The sequence below is a fragment of the Dama dama genome, chromosome 9 (assembly GCF_033118175.1).
Source record: "Dama dama isolate Ldn47 chromosome 9, ASM3311817v1, whole genome shotgun sequence".
Taxonomy (NCBI): Eukaryota; Metazoa; Chordata; class Mammalia; order Artiodactyla; family Cervidae; genus Dama; species Dama dama.
The window spans coordinates 61,985,314-62,007,296 of record NC_083689.1 but is presented as its reverse complement, the minus strand read 5'-3'; the positions used below and the strand labels follow the sequence as shown (position 1 = coordinate 62,007,296).

The 21,983-nt window shown below is 38.6% G+C and overlaps 2 protein-coding genes and 1 pseudogene across 2 annotated transcripts in view; 1 reads left to right on the top strand and 2 right to left on the bottom strand.

Annotated features, from left to right (window-relative positions):
* LOC133061439 (sperm-associated acrosin inhibitor-like) overlaps window positions 1-21,983 on the top strand; it is a 142,638-nt gene that overhangs the window by 25,823 nt on the left and 94,832 nt on the right. The gene's annotated exons all lie outside the window — the stretch shown is intronic.
* Window positions 2,287-3,369, bottom strand: LOC133061438 (mortality factor 4-like protein 2; annotated as a pseudogene).
* SPINK9 (serine peptidase inhibitor Kazal type 9) lies at window positions 8,563-16,324 on the bottom strand. The gene is made up of 4 exons (XM_061152250.1): window positions 16,270-16,324; window positions 11,357-11,409; window positions 10,493-10,617; window positions 8,563-8,659 (listed from the first exon to the last, which is right to left on the bottom strand). Exons 1-4 carry the CDS (start codon window positions 16,322-16,324, stop codon window positions 8,563-8,565), a joined length of 330 nt encoding a protein of 109 aa, XP_061008233.1.

Here is a 21,983-nt window from a genome sequence, read left to right as displayed (position 1 = left end):
CAGAATACTGGAATGGGTAGCCTTTCCCTTCTCCAGGGGATCTTCCCAACCCAGGGATCGAACCCAGGTCCCTTGCATTGCAGGTGGATCCTTTACCAGCGGAGCCACAAGGAAAGCCCAAGATTACTGGAGTGGGTAGCCTATCCCTTCTCCAGTGGGTCTTCCCGACCCAGGAATTGAACCAGGGTCTCCTGCTTTGCAGGCAAGATTCTTTACCAACTCAGCTATCAGGGAACCTGTAAGGGAAAAGAATCTAAAATATATGTGTGTGTGTGTGTGTGTACCTGAAACTGATACAACATTGTAAGTCAACTGTACTTCAATATAGATAAATAAAAGGCAAATGTATCAGAATTGACGTCGGAGTAGAGGATTCCAAATCGCTGGGCCTGCTTTTTCTTTATTGCACTGTTCAGGCCACGCCAGGGACTTCCAAGAGTTCCTTAAAATGATGTTTGAGGACCATTGGTTTTCATGAGTGGTTCTTAAATGCTAGTACCTGATTCATAGGAGACTTTTGGCCATTCCAAGACAAAATGAGAAAAAAATAAGAACCATTAAGTAATAAAAAGAACGCAAAATTACAACGATTATTTGATGTTAAGAAACAATTATGAAAGTACATTGTAATTTTTATCAATGTCTTTATAGAACGAAATTGGCAATGCTACATTTGATTACCCGTTTTTTTCCCAGTTATATTTTTTAAAAGTTACCATTTATATTGGTTATTTTAGGAAGTTAGGAAAGAAAAAAAGAAACAAGAAAAGAAATTCTTATGATATGACATTAAGCAAAATAGAATACAAACAAAACTGTATTTATGATATTATTACTGATACAGGAAACTCTAACTCTATACAGATAAGTGATAAAAATGATGTTTCCTAAAGATTGTGGGTGATTTTTTGTCTTAGATTTATATTGTGCTTTTTACTTTAATTTGCAATAAATAATTATGAAAAAAGATTTAACTGGTCTGTGAAACCCAGAAATCTCTGTATCACTGGATCAATATTTGAGGTCCTTTTTTTGACCAACAGTTTCTGTCACAAAATGTCCTTCGTTCTTTGCTTTGCTTTTCATGGGAACTTTCACAGAGAAAGCAGAAATATTCAGGCCATTGCCTAATGTAATGCACTATTCCAGTCTGCATCCCTTTCTCCATAAAGTGGTCCTCTATACTGGGTTAGTTTCCTAGTCTACTTAGGACTATTTTTGGAAAGGAGTAAGTCTCTGTCCTTGAGGGAAAAGGTGTCAAAGAGACCTGTGGATATTGGAGAAGACAGGATGCCTTAAAAGTAAACATACTGATGCTTTGCACTTAGCAAATCCTCTCAAATTTAGGGCCAGTTTATACCTGAAAGCATCTACTTTTTTTTTTCCCACTTTTTCCTCCTTGTCTTTTCTCTATTTTATCATGTATCATACATGCAAGAGTATTTGTATTACTAATACACAGATACAGTTTAAACAATGATAATAATATCAACAACCACAACACAAATGCTCAGATACCTATCACACAATGTAAGAAATAGCACAAGCTGTACCTTTGAAATCTTTTATGTCATATAAAATCATATAAATCTTTTATATGCCCTTTTCCTAATTCCCATTCTTTTTTTAACCACTTTGAAATTTAGAAACAGATTTTGTTTAAAATCTGAAATGCAATTCCTAAAATATCACCTTCTCCAGAAAACTGTGGCTGTACAGTAGTGCATTGCCTCTATCATGTTAGAATGTGTGTTAGCTTCAAATGCAAAAACTGTGGACCAAACTACCATCCTTCAACAATTTGAACGATATTAACAGAATGTTTAAGCAACAGCACAAATGAACTTTCAGAGGATGGGCTCTTTTACTTCAAGCACTTAAAAAAAGCACAAATGCTTGGGTTTTCAGGTATATATATATATTAAGTTGAACCTTTGGAACTAGGAATCAGGGCATTTTTTGCACACAGTCTTAACACAGAAAATTGTGTGGTTTCAAAGAGGTAGAATCACAGCATTCAAGCAATGTTGTCAAGTAGGCAATAAAATGTTCCAGTGAATGTTTCTTCTTTGTCTAATTACTGTGTGCACTGGTAGGAACTTTGGAATGAGAAAAGGAGCCTGCACTCCTTTTATTTTCTGTTTGGAACAAAACAGAAAACTAACTGAAGCATAAGCCCTGTTATACATTAGCAGTTTTAAAGAACATCAATTATACAAGAGAAAGACTAAGAACAAAAAGAGTGTTTACAGATAGCAGACATAACAGTGAGTATTCAGCAGACCCTCACAGGGCTTTATGGTGGTTCTCAGCAGAAGCCACTCTGTAATCACTGGCAGTAAACAGAGACATAGCATCTTTTGCCAGGTGTTTTAGGAAATCATGCAAACAGCCCAGCAATAGTGCAAGACTGTTCTCATCAAGAGGCGTGTGTGCCACTCATACTCCAATTCTTACAAATAATCTCAGTAGGTGTGGTGCTGCCTAACCCTGGGACATTGGCACATCAGGGTGAGCCAAGAGGATTTTGGCACACTGGAGTCTCTAAAATGTGTAGAGCCGCGCCCAGTATCACAGTGAAATATTCTTATTCCTGTCACAACTTTGTTAACCACAAACTCCTTATTACCAACATTTCCCTGCAATTTCTTGCAATTTGCATACTCTTTATAGCTTTTGTAGGCTTCCCTGGTAGCTCAGACGGCAAAGCGTCTGCCTACAATGCGGGAGACCTGGGTTCGATCTCTGGGTCAGGAAGATCCCCTGGAGAAGGAAATGGCAGCCCACTCCAGTATTCTTGCCTGGAAAATCCCATGGACTGAGGAGCCTGGTAGGCTATAGTCCATGGGGTCGCAAAGAGTCGGACACGACTGAGCGACTTCACCCCCCCTTATAGCTTTTGTAAATGCTGTGTAGAATAACATCTACATTTTTCTTAGCAGAGAGTTGAAACAGCTGCTTCTGCCTGGTAACTAAGTCCTAGTCCTCAACAAGCCATGATTTTAATTCTTCTGGAATCTTTATTTTCCATTCTACTCTTAAATGCCTCCTAACTTCCAACAGTGAGCCTGTTTCTTCCAAGGTGGCTGAAGTACTTCACTAGTGTTGCCACCATCTCCATTTCCACAGGGCTTCTGTTTGTTCTTTCTTGTCTTCTTCATGGATCTTGAAGGGGAGTTCTCTGCAGAGCAACAGCACCCCCCCCCAACCCCCACCCCATCTGCCTGGGAGTGCTTCTTCAGATTCTTCTGCTGGTGACCAGCTGTCTTCTTTCCTGAAGAGACCCCTCTCATCTTCTATGCCCATTGCTTCTAGTTGATTTTTGAAAGTTATCTTCTGCAGATTGTCATCCACAGGTTTAAGAACCCTGCTTTCCCAAGCTCATTCCACCCTGCTTTCTTTCTACCCAGTAGTCCTCTTCCTTCTTTCCCTTCTAAGAACTCCTAGTGTTTTCACAGGTGGAATCTTACAGATCTTCTGGGGTGGTCTAGAGAGATGAGGTGGGAGACACAACCCAAGATTCTGTAATCAGGGATATTCTGCAATTAGGATCAGACCTTCTGATCATCACTGTACAGCTAACTTAGCTTCTCTGATGGTCTTTTTAGTCTACTTGGTAGAGTTGCTAGTCCAAGCAGAGTGTTCTTCAGGCAAATATGCAGTCAGTTAATTTTCCAGAAAGTTGTCCAAGTGAGGTTTTTACCTTTTGAGTTTGCCACTAGAAGCCCCTAATTCTCATTGTTTACTGCATCTCCTGCTGCCAGCTCCCACCTGATTCAACCAGTCTTCCTCTCCTCTGGCAAAGACACTTATGCAACCCCAGACTCTGGAAACGTTTTTCTGTCTGTGGAGGAATTTAGTTCTCTTGTTCTCTGCCCTTTGCTAAATATTGGTTTCTTTTGTTATTTTCTGGCAATGCAGAACTTAGTGTGGGACCCCTGATGCCATTAGGATGTTGAATATATGGCCTTGATTATATTCACCCTGTTTGTTCTGACGTTTTCATTCTTGACAGTCTAAAAATTATATATATGACATTTATCAGGCACTGCCTACTGTTTTTCAGGCAGTGCAGAAACACATAGACCAATACCCATTTTAGATACAAATATAAACAGGGCCAAAGTTCTTGCTCTTGAGCCTCAAAACCAGAAGATATATATATATATATATATAAACCAAACTTGAGGACCATCTTTTTAGAAGTCTTTGTAAAGTCCCTGATAGAAGACTGTGTGTTTTTATTTCATTGCAGTCATACTACTCTGCTGACTTCTGTGGCTCTGCCCTGACAGGAGGTTCATAGTTCTGACTCTTAGGGTGGGGTCAGGCAGGGGTGATAGGGTGGGGCTGAAAAGAAGACAGGGAGGAGCCAGAACCTGAAATAGAACCATCCATTGTGCTTAGGATACAAGCTTAGGGCAACCACAAGTTTTTGTTCTGTTATTTTAAAATCATTTATTAATTTTTTGGCTAATTATGTGCCAGGCACAATATTATATGCTGTCTGTATAGTGGTTCATACCAGTTCATGAGGAGCTGCTTTTGCCCCCGTTTTGAAATGCAAGAACTGAAACTCAGAGGTTAAATCACTAACTCAAAGTTTCTCAGAAGCAGCAAATCTAGATTTGACCCCAAAGTTCTCTTTCTCCAAAACCCGTCATCTTTTTTTTTCCAGCTTCCTTAGAGTTTTTAATCTGCGTTTTCTTTAAAATTGAGATATAACTGATGTGTAATATTAGTTTAATATATACAACACAATGATTAGACATGTATATATACCATTTTGCAAAATGACCACCACCTTATCCATTATATCACAGATAATTTCAGTCTGACTGGGGGACATGTTCATATCTATAGAGTGGCAGCAAGCAGATGGTAGTCCAGGCAATGTGTGGGCCTCACAGATAAACTGGAGCCCAGACAAGCAGTCTAAAAACAGGCAGACAAGGGAGGTGAGCACCACAGCAGAAGTCTGCCAATATTTTGGGGGTGTCTGCCACTGGGCTTCATTTCTAGGAGCAGTAAAGCAGAGAGGAAGAGAGAAACAGGGAGCACAAACTGGAAGGGCAAAGAGCCAGAAGGTCTGGCTGCTGGGCCAGTTACAGAGGTGGGGCTTCAGGTGGGGTCTCCCACATGAAGAATGAGATTCGGGAACTAGGATTAGGGAGAGTGAAACCCCAAAACTAGACTTGTTGATGGATGAGCCATGGAGGACTTGGCTGGGCCTGGGTGTAGTTCTTTTAACCTCAGAATCTATTTTTGAGTGTTAAATGCCTCACATCCTAGGAAGGAAGTGCCTAGAAGTCTGGCAACTGGTAAAGATCCAGTAGTTTTCAGATCTCTCCAGAAGCATTTTTCAGAACTCTAGTAGTTTGTTTGTAGAGTTTTATCAGGCACTTTTAAAAAGCTTAATTTTCTGTAATTTTAAGTTTCTTTTCTTCAGAAATTCTGAGAAGTTTTCAGTGTGTGGATATTTTGTTGAGGTGTGTTTTTCTGGCTCTGGCTTCCATTTCCTTGATCTGTACTATTATTGTTAATTAAAATTCCAAAGTCAAAGTCAGTGCTTCCACTTAGCTTTGTTTTCAGAGAGAGACAGGAGTTACCTGTTCCAGGAGGACCGGTTTATTGGATGTAGTAATACCTGCTTGCTTAAATGTGAGGAAGAAAAAGAAGCAGAGTGAGATTTCTTAGAATTTGAATAGGGAACATGTTTTTACAATGTATTTAATTTTTACTTTATTTTATTTGGGAATCTTTAAAATTTGATGGCAGTTTTCATGTTAAAAATCATAAGGATTGACTTACAAGACAGTGTTGCAAGATATGAATATAGAGAACAGGAACGTAATGGAGAGTTTCAGGCTGTGGGTGTGCAAGGTAACCACCATTCCTGTCTTTATGTGGCAGTCTCTAGGAAAACAGTCATTGCTATTATTTGTGTGTCTGTGGATTCTGTAGGAACTTGAATAACCATTCGGAGCTTGCTTTGATGTAGAATGCAAACAGATGCAAAAATTTCAGATGAATCAGGAAGTGACATCTGACTTCAGGGTTATCTGGGATAAGACACCATGGTTTGCTTCCTTACTTATTGATAGAAGTAAAATTCAATTAATTTTAGTTTAATTGGATTACTTTATAAAGCATTATTTGAACACCTGCAATGTGCCAGCTGTGAGCTCACAATGTAACAAAAGAGATAGATATTTATTAAGCTAATGAGAATATAATGTGATACATGCTAATCTAGCAGGACTGAATACATAGGAGGAGATTTTTATGGAATATAACCCTGGGGCTGAATCTTTAATGAGTGGAATTGGTATTGGAAAAGTGAGAAAGAGAAGTACTGGATGAGGGAGCAGCATGTGGAAAATTGCAGAGTTCATGCAAGGTTCTGAGAGTGGTAAGCAGTTCATACCAAAATGTGGAGTGGAGAGGGATGCAGATGGAGAACGAGGTGCCCAGTACTGATGGAGGATTAGGCAGTGATACTCACTAAAACAGTTTTTGCAGGAAGATGACAAGATGAGATCAGTGTTTCAGAAATACCACTTTGGAAGTAATTGGAAAATAGATTGTGGGGTGTGGATTATAGAAGGGGCTTGGGAGGAAGAGTGGCTTAAAAATATGAACTCACCAATTGTTGGTGTTAGTTACTTATGTTCCAGTCTTTTACTGTTCTCTCTGCTTATAATGATGCTTCTTGCTTCTTAACCCCATGACTGTTGCCTCCCACCCACCCCCATCTCCACTCCTGTACCAGAGATCATTTTTTGCTTAACTAGTCTCAAGATTTGCCATACACACTCACACACACATTTGATTGGTATCCTATTATTATTCCTATGTAATCTTAAAGCTTCATAAAGAAAGAATGAATTTTTATATTTGCTTATTGCTGCATTTCTAGCATCCAACAAAATGTGGATATTTGATCAGTATTTGGTGAAAAGATAAATGACATCCAAGTCAGTATTTTCAATTTCTTTAAAGAGTTTCTTTAAGGAGTGTTTTTTTTCAAAACCAAAGGGAAAACAAGAAAATAACCACTACAACAAACAGTTTCCTACTTGAATTCCTACTTCATGTCATTGTGGTGGACAGTCTTAGTCCCTAAATTTCTGATGGATTTGTGAGATCAGAACACAGTTCAAAAGAATTTAACTTTTTCTCCCTCTTTGCAGAGATTTCTCCTTTTCCCTCTTTGCAGAGATCAGGTAGTTAGATTTTCATATGTTATATACTTATATAATGTGACTCTGTTATAATACAACTGAAATGTTGCTTAATTTTGATTCAGTGTTACTAAACATATTTGTATAATATCACTTTTGTACAGGATGCTGTACTAAGCATGGCAAATAATTTTTCCACAGAATGTAAGCTCCAAGAGGACAAGACCAAATCAATTCTATTCACTATTGTATGCTACCAAGTCTAACACAGACTCAAAGTAGGCATTAATAGATTTGTGTTCATTAAATAGATGTACAGATAGATTTAAAAGTTTTGCAAGGCACACTCTCTGTTTTGGGGAACAAATAATATGATCTTTGAAATATATAATAATATAATTTTGGGGATACATAATGTATTAGTAAGATTTCAAGTTTCAGGTCCTAGACCTGAGATCAGACTTTAAAGAAAGAAAAACATGGGAGACATCAACTAATTCATGGGAACTTGCACAACTTTCCTGACTGTGTTTACTTGAAATGTTTTACAGACATAGTCTCTGGGAAGAAGTAGCAGTCTCAACTCAGGGTTGCTTTCAGTGTCTTAAACACAAGAGATATATAACAAAACAGTATTTCCTGATTGTTGTGCTTGAATTCTCCCTCTTTATGTGTTCAGGAATTTTTCAGGAATAGGCCAGAACTAAGTTATGCACAGGGAATGTTTTCCTAGCCTGGGCAAGAGAAGGCACCAGCTTTAGCTCCTTTGATTTTTCTGGTTCCTACTTTGTTGTTGTTGTTCAGTCTGACATGACTGAGCAACTGAGCAAAATAACAACATGTTGATTTTAATTTAACCTTATTATGCTTAGTTGTGGGGGGCAGTGCGGACGGGCATCCTTTATTTTTATTTTATTCTTTAATTTTTATTGGAGTATTTGTTGCTGTTCAGTCTCTCAGTCATGTGTGACTCTTTGCGATCCCATGGACTGCAGCATGCCAGGCTTCCCGGTCCTTCACCGTCTCCCAGAGTTTGCTCAAACTCATGTCCATCAACTCAGTGATGCCATCCAACCATCTCATCCTCTGTCATCCCCTTCTCATCCTGCCTTCAATCTTCCCTAGCATCAGGGTCTTTTCCAATGAGTCATCTCTTCACCTCAGGTGGCCAAAATATTGGAGCTTCAGCATCACTACTAGTCTTAATTGGCCACTTTCCCCAGGATATGGCCCTAAAGTTGTCATAGATATTACGCAAAAGTGAAACAAATCTAGACGATTCAATTCCTAAACAAAAAGTCAGACATATATTTATTTCACTTTATTTTACAAGCACATTAAGACATAATAGTGACAAGATTAGGTAACATGGTATAGATTATATGGGAGAAGAAATGTGTCTCTTGTGAGTTGTAATCATAAGACAGATTGAACATTTTCCGAAGTATACAAATTTAAGTTTGTTGTTAGTTTTCCTGTGGAGACAAAAATAGCAACAAATGAGAAATGCTGAGGCCATAGGCATTTCATTAGCATCCATATTTCACCAGTGAGCCCCTCAAAGTGTAGCCAAGTCTTTCCATTTATTGATGCTTTTAAGAGGAGTGACGGCAGTTTAGGGATTTTTTAGCAGCTGGTGCTGATTGCATAAGGATAAGGCTCATAATACATCACAGTCAGTTTATGTCCCTAAAAACATACTTTAATGGATTTTTTATTTAAAGAAGATACACGTAAGCCTTTTTTTTTTTATAAGAGTTCATAACTTTTTCTTAATATAACAGAATCAGAACAATATGCCATATATATTAGATGCTCGTTTTCAGTCAAGTTTGTTTTAAAAGTACTTAAAAGGAACTGTAAGTTTCTAAATACACTCTAGTATGGCAGAAAGTGAAGAGGAACTAAAAAGCCTCTTGATGAAAGTGAAAGAGGAGAGTGAAAAAATTGGCTTAAAGCTTAACATTCAGAAAACTAAGATCATGGCATCTGGTCCCATCACCTCATGGGAAATAGATGGGGAGACAGTGGAAACAGTGTCAGACTTTATTTTTGGGGGCTCCAAAATCACTGCAGATGGTGACTGCAGCCATGAAATTAAAAGACGCTTACTCCTTGGAAGGAAAGTTATGACCAACCTAGATAGCATATTAAAAAGCAGAGACATTACTTTGCCAACAAAGGTCCATCTGGTCAAGGCTATGGTTTTTTCCAGTGGTCATGTATGGATGTGAGAGTTGGACTGTGAAGAAGGCTGAGCGCCAAAAAATTGATGCTTTTGAACTGTGGTGTTGGAGAAGACTCCTGAGAGTCCCTTGGACTGCAAGGAGATCCAACCAGTCCATCCTGAAGGGGATAAGTCCTGTGTGTTCGAAGGGCTGATGCTGAAGCTGCAACTCTAATACTTTGGCCACCTCATGTGAAGAGTTGACTTGTTGGAAAAGACCCTGATGCTGGGAGGGATTGGGGGCAGGAGGAGAAGGGGACGACAGAGGATTAGATGGCTGGATGGCATCACCAACTTGATGGGCATGAGTTTGGGTAAACTCCGGGAGTTTGTGATGGACAGGGAGGCCTGGCATGCTGCGATTCATGGGATTGCAAAGAGTCAGACATGACTGAGCAACTGAAGTGAACTGATATTAGTCATCATTTTGTGCTTTTTGAGCTGATGCTAATATATCTTTTGGATGATTACTTTGTAATCTTTAAACTACTTTTGATTATTTGATTTTCTATATTTAAGTTTATTATACCTCCAGCATACATTTTTTTTTTTTCTTTTAAGAAATCAGACTCAGAACTAGAACAAGTTCTTTAGGTTTTTCAAATAGTGTCCCCTTTTGGACCAATCGTTAAGGAGCTCTAATATATCCAGACTTAGTTGTTGAAGCTGAACAATAAACACAGCTCATCCTAGCAGTTGTGGACTGGCATGCCTGGATGGAGGGACATTTCTTTTTCCCTGAAAATAAACAAAGCATAGGCTGCGAGCCAAACTGGTGAATTTTTCGTGGGAAGAGTTTAAGCAATAGATTAATAAGTGGAAGTTGAACTGGATGACCTTTAAATTTCTTTCCAAGATTCCTTCCTTCTAAGGTTCTCTACTCACTCTTACTGTCAATATGTAGTGGCACAGGAATACCAGTGACTCCCCAATCCTGTAAATTATGAGAATTCTATTCATCAGAGTCAGCAGGAGATGATTCACATATTCTATACCATAAACAACAACTTCTGCTTCAAGTACATTTGTCTTAACACATAATTATTAACCCTTAAATATAGAAAACTATTTCAATAATTACTCAACTTCATAACAAAAGTAGCAATCATTGCTGTAAGTTTTGCCATCAGATCCACAAATTGGTGCATATATGTCATAACAAAATCTTTCTTCTGATGGTAACTTTTTATATTTACTACAGTCAATCTGGAAATACATATAAAAAGCCTTGAATTCCTTAAGCAAAATTTTTATTCTCAGGACTTAGGATTTTACAAGCAAGTTCAGAAAGCTCTCAGTGCATTTGTGCCTTATTCCAATTGTCTGTTCTCAGCTAACCCCAAGATACAGTAAGTAAAAAAAAAATTTATAGCATATATATAATCATTAGTGATAAACTTCTTTATAATAACTGGTAACTGAATCATTATTTATATTAAAGTAGAATCTTTTCCACCATACTGGTTGACGCATCTGTTCTCAACACATATAGCATATTCACAAGTACAACCATTCCCATGGGATCAGTTTTCTACATATCTCATGTAGTACAGTTTGCTACTTCTCTCTTTCAATTTAAAGGTTCTGCCTGAATGTAAGTATGAGATATATTATGATGATAACTACTATAGTTATAAGAACTTCTACATCATAGCAACATTTGCCATTAATTATTGGTAACAAGGTACTTGATATACACTTTGCTAGCACATAGGCAAACAGATGTATTTTAACGTTGTAGTGGAGATCCACTAATCTGTTTCTGGAGCCAAAGCCAAGGTGATAAGTTGCCTGAAGGGGCAAGTAGGCAATTACCAAGAAAGAATTTTATAGGTTTTTCATCTTTGAGCAAATTGCGGAATGTGGACATTAAAGTCAAACATGTTGGAATTCAAATCCTGACTATATAACCCTGGGATAATTATTTTTTCTCTCTAAGCCTTACTTTATTTATCTGCAAAATGAAGGCAATAATAACTCCAGGTATATCTTGACTTCCTGTATTATAATATTAAAGTAAAACATATATAACTGAGAAGATATGTATGAAATACTTAGCAGTACATGGCATGGTAAATAGTGAATACATGATAGCTATTAATTTTGTTCTGTGGCTTTACTTCCAATTCTATACTAACTCCAGTTCTTTACCAAAGACTCTACATTTCCAGCTTCTTCTGTCCCAGAGTTTCAGACATCATATTTTTCTTTTTTAAAAATTTATTTTTATTGAAGTCTAGCTGATTTACAATTTGCAATGTTGTGTTAGTTTCTGGTATACAGCGAACTGATTAAGTTATATGGACATTGAATATAGTGCCCTGTAGTGTACAGTAAGACCTTGTTGTATATGCATTCTATATATATATTAGTTTGCATCTACTAATCTGCCCCCCACCCCTGGCAACCTGTCTGTTCTCTATGTCTATGACTCTGATTTGGTTTCAAAAATAGGTTCACTTGCAGACATGATATTTTTCTAATGTTTGAGTATCTCCACTTAGATAACTCAAAATATGCTTAAATTCATGTTCCCCTTCAGATATGTTTCATTAATTAATTCATCCACTCCTTCAGTTAGTATACTTTATGAACCTTCTAAATTTTAGAGCTGAGCTGAGAGCTGCCAATACAAAGATTACTAAGCATGACAGGATGGGAGGGGGGGACCTCAGAGGCTAGTACAGCGTGGTGGAAAATGGAACTGCAGTGCCCCACGTCATGTATGGCTGCCCTGTGGTTTGTCCCCAGACAAAACAAATGTCCTTTTCATTACAGGGGACTGGAATGCAAAAGTAGGAAGTCAAGATATACCTGGAGTAACAGGCAAATTTGGCCTTGGAGTACAAAATTAAGCAGGGAAAGGCTAACAGTTTTGCCAAGAGAACACACTGGTCATGGCCAACACCCTCTTCCAACAACACAAGAGATGACTCTGCACGTGGACATCCCTGGATGATCAAGACTGAAATCAGGTTGATTATATTCTTTGCAGCCAATGATGGAGAAGTTCTGTACAGTCAGCAAAAACAAGACCAGGAGCTGACTGTGGCTCAGATCCTGAACTCCTTATTGCCAGATTCAGACTTAAATTGAAGAAAGTAGGGAAAACCACTAGACCATTCAGGTATGACCTAAATCAAATACCTCACAATTATACAGTGGGAGTGACAAATAGATTTAAGGGATTAGATCTGATAAACAGTGCCTGGAGAACTATGGACGGAGGTTCATGACATTTTACAGGAGGCAGGGATCAAGACCATCCCCAAGAACAAGAAATGCAAAAGGGCAAATGGTTTGCCTGAGGACAAATAGCTGAGAAAAGAAGAGAAGTGAAAGGCAAAGAAGAAAAGGAAAGGTATACCCATTTGAATGCAGAGTTCCCAAGAATAGCAAGGAGAGATAAGAAAGGCTTCCTCAGTGATCAGTGCAAAGATATAGAGGAAAACAGTAGAATGGGAGAGACTAGAGATCTCTTGAAGAAAATTAGAGATACCAAGGGAACGTTTCATGCAAAGATGGGCACAATAAAGGACAGAAATGGTATGGACCTAACAGAAGCAGAAGATATTAAGAACAGGTGCAAGAATACACAGAAGAACTATATAAAATAGATCTTAATGACCCAGATTATCACGATGGTATGATCACTCACCTAGAACCATACATCCTGGAATGTGAAGTCAAATGGGCCTTAGGAAGCATCATTATGAACAAAACTAGTGGAGGTGATAGAATTCCAGTTGAGCTATTTCAGATCCTAAAAGATGATGCTGTGAAAGTGCTGCACTCAATATGCCAGCAAATTTGGAAAACTCAGTAGTGGCCACAGGACTGGAAAAGGTCAGTTTTCATCCCAGTCCCAAAGAAAGGCAATGCCAAAGAATGCTCAAACTACTGCACAATTGCACCCACCTCACACGCTAGCAAAGCAATGCTCAAAATTTTCCAAGTCAAGCTTCAACAGTACGTGAACTGTGAACTTCCAGAGGTTCAAGCTGGTTTTAGAAAAGGCAGAGGAGCCAGAGATCAAATTGCCAACATCCGCTGGATCATCAAAAAAGCAAGAGAGTTCCAGAAAAACATCTGCTTTATTGACTATGCCAAAGCCTTTGACTGTGTGGATCACAATAAACTGTGGAAAATTCTTAAAGAGATGGGAATACTGGACCACCTTACCTGCCTCCTGAGAAATCTGTATGCAAGTCAGGAAGCAACAGTTACAACTGTACATGAAACAACAGACTGGTTCCAAATTGGGAAAGGAGTGCGTCAAAGCTGTATATTGTAACCCTGCTTATTTAACTTATATGAAGAGTACATCATGAGAAATGCTGGGCTGCATGAAGTACAAGCTGGAATCAAGATTGCCAGGAGAAATATCAATAACCTCAGATATGCAGATGACACTACCCTTATGGCAGACAGTGAAGAAGAACTAAAGAGACTCTTGATGAAAGTGAAAGAGGAGAGTGAAAAAGTTGGCTTAAAGCTCAACATTCAGAAAGCTAAGATCGTGGCATTCAGTCCCATCACTTCATGGCAAATAGATGGGGAAACAGTGGAAATAGTGACAGATTTTATTTTGGGGGGCTCCAAAATCACTGCAGATGATGACTACAGCCATGAAATTAAAAAACACTTGCTCCTTGGAAGAAAAGCTATGGCCAACCTAGACAGCATATTAAAAAGGAGAGACGTTACATTGCCAACCAAGGTCCATCTAGTCAGAGCTATTGTTTTTCCAGTAGTCATGTATGGATGTGAGAGTTGGGCTATAAAGAAAGCTGAGTGCCAAAGAATTGATGCTTTTGAACTGTGGTGTTGGAGAAGACTCTTGAGAGTCCCTTGGACTGCGAGGAGATCCAACCAGTCCATCCTAAAGGAAATCAGTCCTGAATATTCGTTGGAAGGACTGATACTGAAGCTGAAACTCCAATACTTTGGCTACCTGTTGTGAAGAACTGACTCATCGGAAAAGAACCTGTTGCTGGGAAAGATTAAAGGTGGGAGGAGAAGCAGATGACAGAGGATGAGATGGTTGGATGACATCACTGACTCAATGGACATGAGTCTGAGTAAGCTCTGAGAGTTGGTGATGGACAGGGAGGCCTGGCATGCTGCAGTCCATGGTTTCACAAAGAACTGGACATGACTGAGCGACAGAACTGAACTGAACTGATGTCAAGTATATACCAGCATGATTTCACTTCTTCTTGCTTGTTCAAACCCCAATGCCAGAATTTATATCATATGCATTGTGAGCAGGAAACTGTAAGGTTTAATATTCATTAACCTTTTCATTCTCACACAGCTAATAAATCATAAAGGAAGGCTTGAATTCAATCCTGACTCCAAAATTTGCAGTCTTAATCTCTTATTTTCTTTAACAGGGAAACCAAAATTTTTGACTCAAAGTAGTGGAAGGGACTGCCTGGACCCCCAGGGTAATGCAGCTATAAAGCAGTAGAGCTAGTCTAAAACCCAAATTACCTGGTAGCTAGCTTAAGTTTTTACTACCACACCTAGATTGTCTCAACAGTAGTCATTATTTAATGAGTAATGAAAAAAAGGTTAAATTAAAATCTTCATTCTTTAGAGAACAAAGATGTAAGTGACCCATTTAAACATTTTAAGTCCTGACTTGTCCTTCCTGAACTTTACTATGTGTCAGGTACTGTCCTAAGCCCTTTTCAAATATTACAGCTTTAAATTTTGCAATATTGTGAAATATGAGACAAGTATTGTTTTCCGTGGGGACACTATCAAACAGCTAGAATTTAACTCAGCACCTAGTCACTCTGATGCTAGGTGTCTAACTACTCTGCTCTGCCCCTTCCATTCTAGAAAGGTCTGCCTACAGTTTTTTAAATGAAACAATTTTTGAAACTTAAAAAATAAACCTTCAAACATGTAGAAATTTAATTAATATATAGTGTTGAGTATTTCTTTACTGATACTGGCCTTTAAGATTATGCAAAATAGTACTGTCATGTCAAGATGGGTACACATCTTGGCCATGGTGTTTGACACATTCTATATCTGTAAGATAAAGACAAAGAAATTTAAACTCTGGAAGAATCTAATCTTATTAGAAAACTAATCTTTGATTTGTTTCAGGTCTCAGACTGTCATCAAAATATGATTCACTTCAAAGCTGTCTGTATGAGCATAATATTAAAGGTTGAAGCTCTTCACACAAAACTTTTCATTTTCTTTTTTGAAGTAGGTTTAGAGTGTAGCCCAAAAGATGAAATAGCTATTATAATAATGCGTTTGTGCTGTTCTTTCCTACTTCATAATCTGAACTTAGAAAATATAAAAAAAAACCAAACACAAGTTTTATATATTGGAAGTGTCTGCTGTTATGTAACAAGCCTGGAGGCAGAAATTGGACTAGCAGTTGAAAATTCTAGGGAGGCAGATTTCAACTCAATAATGGAAGAAGAAGAATAGTAGTTCATGCTGCCAAACTATAGATTGCCAGTCATGGATTGAATTGTTTTATGATGAAATGAGATCCCAATAAAAAGTGATGTTAAGTCCAAGGATACATTGGATAGACATTTCCCAAAGAAATTATACTAAATGTTTATATGGATAGCAATTTTGCCTGGCAATTGGTTGACCATTTGGTCCAATTTGGTCAAACCAAATTGGTTTAGCAATTTGGTTGACCATTTAGGTCCACTTGCACCCTGATGGTATAATTTGGTCATTTATTGGTACAAAGGAAAAAGTGCATTTCAAAAATGTTCCTTTATTATATGTGTTGTGTAAATTTCAGAATTATATGGGTAGAAGATAACATGACCTCTCAATATCAGGCCAGGGGCAAGGTTATGAGGGAGATACTGAGGATGGTTGCAAGCACCAGGGCTGAGAGCAGGACAAAGGCTGTTGTTCTCATGCTGCTGATGTGGCCAAGGGCAATCCAGTGGAGGAAGAAGAAGTGACTTTCTGGTGTCTGCCCAGCCTGGATGGGTTCTGCCTTATGTATTGTCAAGAGTTCTATCTCAGTTATGAAATAGCTATTTCCAGAAACAGAAGCTTGGGAAGTGGTCAGAAAAATCTGCTAAGGAGGGACATTTATTTTGTTGTGAAAGAGAGGTGATTATATATGACATTTTAATAGATCATAGGACCCAATAAAGTTGGCATTATTTCCTCACCCCTTTAAGTTTGTGTGCTTTTACACCTGTTACACAGTTTGATCTTCATAACAGACAGTAACTACCATTCTGACAGATGGTAACTACCATTTTCTTTGTTCTACAGATGAGGGAATGAAGTCACAAGGAAGTTAAGTAATTTCACTTGGTTTACTACATATTCTTTGGTGTACTGCTTTTTCTAGGAAGACTCATCAGTATGGCAGCTTTATAGGTTTTAACGTTTTCTCAGGTTCCCCTCTTTCCTCGTCTCTCCTCTAGAACCAAAGGGGGAAATGTTGGCAGTTGAGACCCCAGACTGGGAACAGAGAAAAGGTATCAGCATCCAGGTCTTGATTCAGCACAAACAGGCAATAATTCCTGACTTTTAGGAAGAGGGTAATTTCCTCCCAGATCCCATATTTGGGGAGATGGTATAATGGGTGGAGCTGGTGAGCACTCACACCTCATTTACCCACCAGATGTCTGCTGAAAGCTTCTTTATCAAGGGCCCTTAGGAGGAGGATTTCCCCAGAGCCAATAATAAAGAGGCATGTAACCATCGTAGTAAAGAACAGAGCTGATGGATGTAGTAACTAGACTGTCCCTGAAGCTTTGGCCATGATTATCTGGTCCCCAAATGCAGGCTGATGGCTCAAAAATGAGGTGTTAACTTGCCCTGGCATGTAGTTACAGACAGGGTCAGTGATGGTGGTTTAGTTGCTAAGTCATGTCCAACTCTTGTGAACTCATGAACTGTAGACTACCAGATTCCTCTGTCCATGGGATTCTCCAGGCAAGAATACTGGAGTAGTTTGCCATTTCCTTCTCCAGGGGATCTTCCTGACCCAGGAATTGAACCTGGGTCTCTTGAAGATTGCAGGCAGATTCTTTACCGACTGAGCTATGAGGGAAGCCCTGCTAATAAAATAACTTTCAATAGATAAGCCACCAGCCATTTAGTCATGATTTAAATAAGCTTAATTGTGCTTTCATCAAACCATGCTTCACTTGAAGTCTTTGATAAAGGCCACAAGAACACTTTTTGGAATGTGCCAGTTTTTGAATTAAGTGCCCCTGTGAGAAGACCTCAGAAGCAGTTCTTGCAGTTTTGGTAGATAGAGTTGGAAGACACGGTCTCTACCACTAATGGAGGTAGTGCCAAAGGCTGAGAGACTAAAATTCATATTGGTTTCCCTTCAGAAGGATAAAACAACTGGAAACTGTGCTGAGATGGTTTGGAGGGCAGGCATCATAATGTTATATGAATTCATTGCCACCTCCACCATTCCCTGCGTGACCTTGTGCAAATTATTGAACTCGTAGAAGCCTTAGTTTCTTTATTTTGATTTGCTTACTCGGTGATTATTAATGAAGATTCACTCTGTCTTAGAGACTATAATACAACTTGGGTATACCATGAATAATGAAAAACTATTGCCACTGTCTTCAGTGTAGCTTGACAAAGATTCTCTTCTTTATCAAACTTGAGTTAGGCTTCTCTGAGTTCTCTTGTCAAAAGGACCTTGACCTCCCCATACCTCCCTTCTCTCTGCCTCCCCTCTACTTCATGTCTTTGGCCTTTCCAGGCATGTCTTAGCACAGAATTCTGCTAAGTTATCTCCCTACCTTTGATATCTGATCACCCTTTATATTTGATCAAGTTTTTCATACCCCACTTTTAACGTATAAGTCCTTGGCCTGACTTTAACAAGAATTCCCTTAGTACCTCTTATTAGTAATTTTCCATCTACTGAGTACTTAACCCAGCTCCTTGGCTAAAATATTCATTTGCTTTATTTAGAGTTAAGCCCAGTCTTTCCCCCATTGCCATAGGGGTATTACAATAGGGATATTCAAGACTATACCTTGAATAATGCTTTCCTTACCATTTTGACAAGTGTCAAATAACTTTTCTTTAACAAGCTTTCAGAATACAGTTAATCATAGTACCATAGCATAAGCTGATTATGATTTTCAAATGAGATTGTAAAGCACTTATATACATCCTGTTGGAAGGACCGATGCTGAAGCTGAAACTCCAATACTTTGGCCACCTCATGCGAAGAGTTGACTCATTGGAAAAGACCCTGAGGCTGGGAGGGATTAGGGGCAGGAGGAGAAGGGGACAACAGAGGATGAGATGGCTGGATGGCATCCCTGAGTCAATGGACATGAGTTTGAGTAAACTCCGGGAGTTGGTGATGGACAGGGAGGCCTGGTGTGCTGCAATTCATGGGGTCGCAAAGAGTCTGACACGACTGAGCGACTGAACTGAACTGAACTGAATAAGGGTGAAAGAGGAGAGTGATGTGCATCCAGTGCATCTGCTTCTGATGAAGGCTGTCACCAGTTTGGAGCCTATTAGTGTGCACATATGTATTAAGTGTTCACCTCTGGGAAGAGTAATGTTGCAGAATCTGGAAACCAGAAAATCCTGGACAGAAGGTCCCTTGAATATCTCAGAAATCTCTTTCAAAGCAATGGCAGTCCTTTCTTCTTATGTAAACAAGATCTTTTAGGCAACCCTGATTTATACTGAAAAACTACTTAAAATGTCACTATGAAATTGAGATTTCCTAAGGAATTGTAAAATGTTTTCAGTGTATATTAGAGGTGGAGGAGATAGGAAGAATGTTATGATTTATTTGAAAATTTACTTAAAAACTCAGCCTAGATAGCATATCCTTTCCATATTCTCTTGATATTTAACATTTTGAAGTCACTACTGTGCTTTGACTTTGAATTATTGAAAGAACAATTTTATCAGATTACTAGTACCTGCTTCGCATAGCAGTTAGGAAGCACACATTTTTAAATTTTAACTTTTTATTTTGAAATAATTGTTGCTAGAATAGAACAAGTAACTTCTTGTGTGCTCTTCACCTCAAGACTCTAATTTAAATTTTACCATCTGTGCCAACAGTGCCTTTATAACAAAATGATCCAATCCAACAGGATTTAATATTGTTAAGATGGCAGTGCTGTCTATCAGAGTTAGTTGCCCTTTTTGGAAAATGGATGAGCTAATCCTAAAATTCTTATGGGAAATACAAGTTAGCTAAAACAGTCTTCAGAAAGAAAAAAGGTGGAGGGTTCACACAACACTTTAAAATTTTACTGCAAGGTTATGATAATCAAAACAGTGTGTAATAGAATTGAGAATTCAAAAATAAATTCTAATATGTATGTTTAATTGATTTTTGACTAGAATGACAAAACAATTTAGCGAAGAAAGAATAATCTTTTAAAAACTTTGTCTGGGACAACTGGATATTCACATACAAAACAAATGAGATTGGACCCCCACCTCATTTTGTGTTAAAAATTACAACATAAATTAACTTGAAATACATAAATACGAGAGCTAAAACTATAGAATTCTTAGAAGAAAATATAGGTGTTCATCTTTGTGACCTTTGAATAGGTGATGGTTTTTTAGATATGACACTAAATTACAAGAAACAAAAGAGGAAATGGATAATTTGGACATCATCAAAATTAAAGACTTTTGCATTTAAAAGGAGAAACCTCAGAATGGAAGAAAATAGTTGCAAATTATATATCTGATAAGGGACTAGTATCTAGAGTATATTAAAAAAAATTACATTTGCAGCTTACAGTGACCAGACAATTTATTTAAAAACCAAGCAGAGGGTTGGAATACATATTTTCCAAAATAAAACATGAAAATATGCTTACTGTCATTAGTTATTAGGTAAAGACAAATCAAAACCAAAAAGAGATACCATTTCCTATCCATTAAGGTGACTAAAATTAAGAAAATAGACAGACAAGATGTTGGTATGGATATGAAGATGTTGGAACTCTCATACATTGCTGATGGGACTATATTATAAAATGTTGTAGCTGCTTTGAGAAATAGTTTGGTAATTCCTCAAAAAGTTAAATGTAGAGTTACCATATGACTTAACAGTTCCATTCCTAGGTATTTGCCCAAGAGAATTAAAAACATATATCCACTAAAGACATTAATGTTCATAGCAGCTTTATACATAATAGCCCCAAATTGGAAATAATTCAACTAGTCATCAACTGATGGATGATTAAATGCACTGCATCTGTAGAATACAACATTATTCAATAAAAAGGATAAGGTACTGATACATGCTCTAGCATGGAATAACCTTATAGACAAAAGGCCACATACTTTATGATTCTATTTTAGTATAATGTCAAGAATAGTGACTCTATAGAGAAAAGTCAGGTTAATAATTGCCAGGGGCTACAAAGATAGAGCTTCCCTCATAGCATCGACAAGATGGCAGAGTAGAAGGATCGTGCACGCATCTTCTCCTGTGAGAACTCCGAAATTGCAACTCACTGCTAAACAACCATCAATGGGAGAATGTTGGATCCCACCAAAAAAAGATACCCCGTGTCCAAAGGCAAAGGAGGAGCCCCAACAAGGTGGTAGAAGGGGCGAAATCACATTTAGAATCAAACCCCATACCCATCAGAGGGTTCAGAAGGCTCAAACAAAACATGTGCACCAGGGCCTGGAGACCCAAGAGAGACTGAGCCAGACCTGCCTTTGAGTGTTTGAGTGTTTCCTGAGGCGGCAGAGGTCAGCTGTGGCCTGTTGCAGGGACAGGACTCCTTGTGCAGCAGACCTGGGTCACCAAGCGTGTGGCATAAGTTCTCTTGGAGGAGGTCGCCATTAGCCCCACCATAGAGCCACAGAGCAGACAACCCACAAACTGCAGAACAATTATACCAAAGAAATTCTTGTACTGTTAAGAAAGTTCTAGGACCCACAACAGATCTCCCAACCTGGGGATCTGGCAAAGGGACTGAGAACCCCCAAGGAATTTGACTTTGGAGGCCAGTGGGAGAATGAGCCAGACTTGCCTGTGAGTGTCCAGGAGTCTCCAGTGGAGGTGTGGGTCTCAGTTTGGCCTCAGGCCAAACAACAGGGAGGGAATACAGCCCATCAATAGAAAATTGGATTAAAGTTTTACTGAGCATGACCCTGCTCATCAGAACAAGACCCAGTTTCTCCCACAGTCTCTCCCATCAGAAAGTTTCCATAAGCCTCTTATCCTTATTCATCAATGGGCAGACAGAATGGAAACCACAATCACAGAAAAACAACCAAACTGATCACATGGACCACAGCCTTGTCTAATTCAGTGAAACTATGAGCCATGCCATGTGGGGCCACCCAAGATGGACAGGTCAAAGTGGAGAGTTCTGACAAAACGGGGTCCACTGGAGAAGAGATTGGCGAACCACTTCAGTATTCTTGCCTTGAAAATCCCATGAACAGTATGAAAAGGAAAAAATATATGACACTGAAAGAAAAGCTTCCCATGTGGAGAAGCCCTAAAGTCAGCAAAAACAACTGTGGCTCAGATCATGAACTCCTTATTGAAAATTCAGACTTAAAGAAAGAAA

What these genes read in the sequence shown, in the direction of transcription:
- SPINK9 (XM_061152250.1), bottom strand. Translation starts at nt 16,324, where the DNA reads ATGAGAACAACAGCCTTTGTCCTGCTCTCAGCCCTGGTGCTTGCAACC. An exon ending in GGTGCTTGCAACCATCCTCA is followed by an intron (nt 11,410 to 16,269) that starts GTATCTCCCTCA and finishes ATTATAATACAG; the next exon opens with GAAGTCAAGATATACCTGGA. An exon ending in TCATTTTGCAGATAAATAAA is followed by an intron (nt 10,618 to 11,356) that starts GTAAGGCTTAGA and finishes ATGTATTTCCAG; the next exon opens with ATTGACTGTAGTAAATATAA.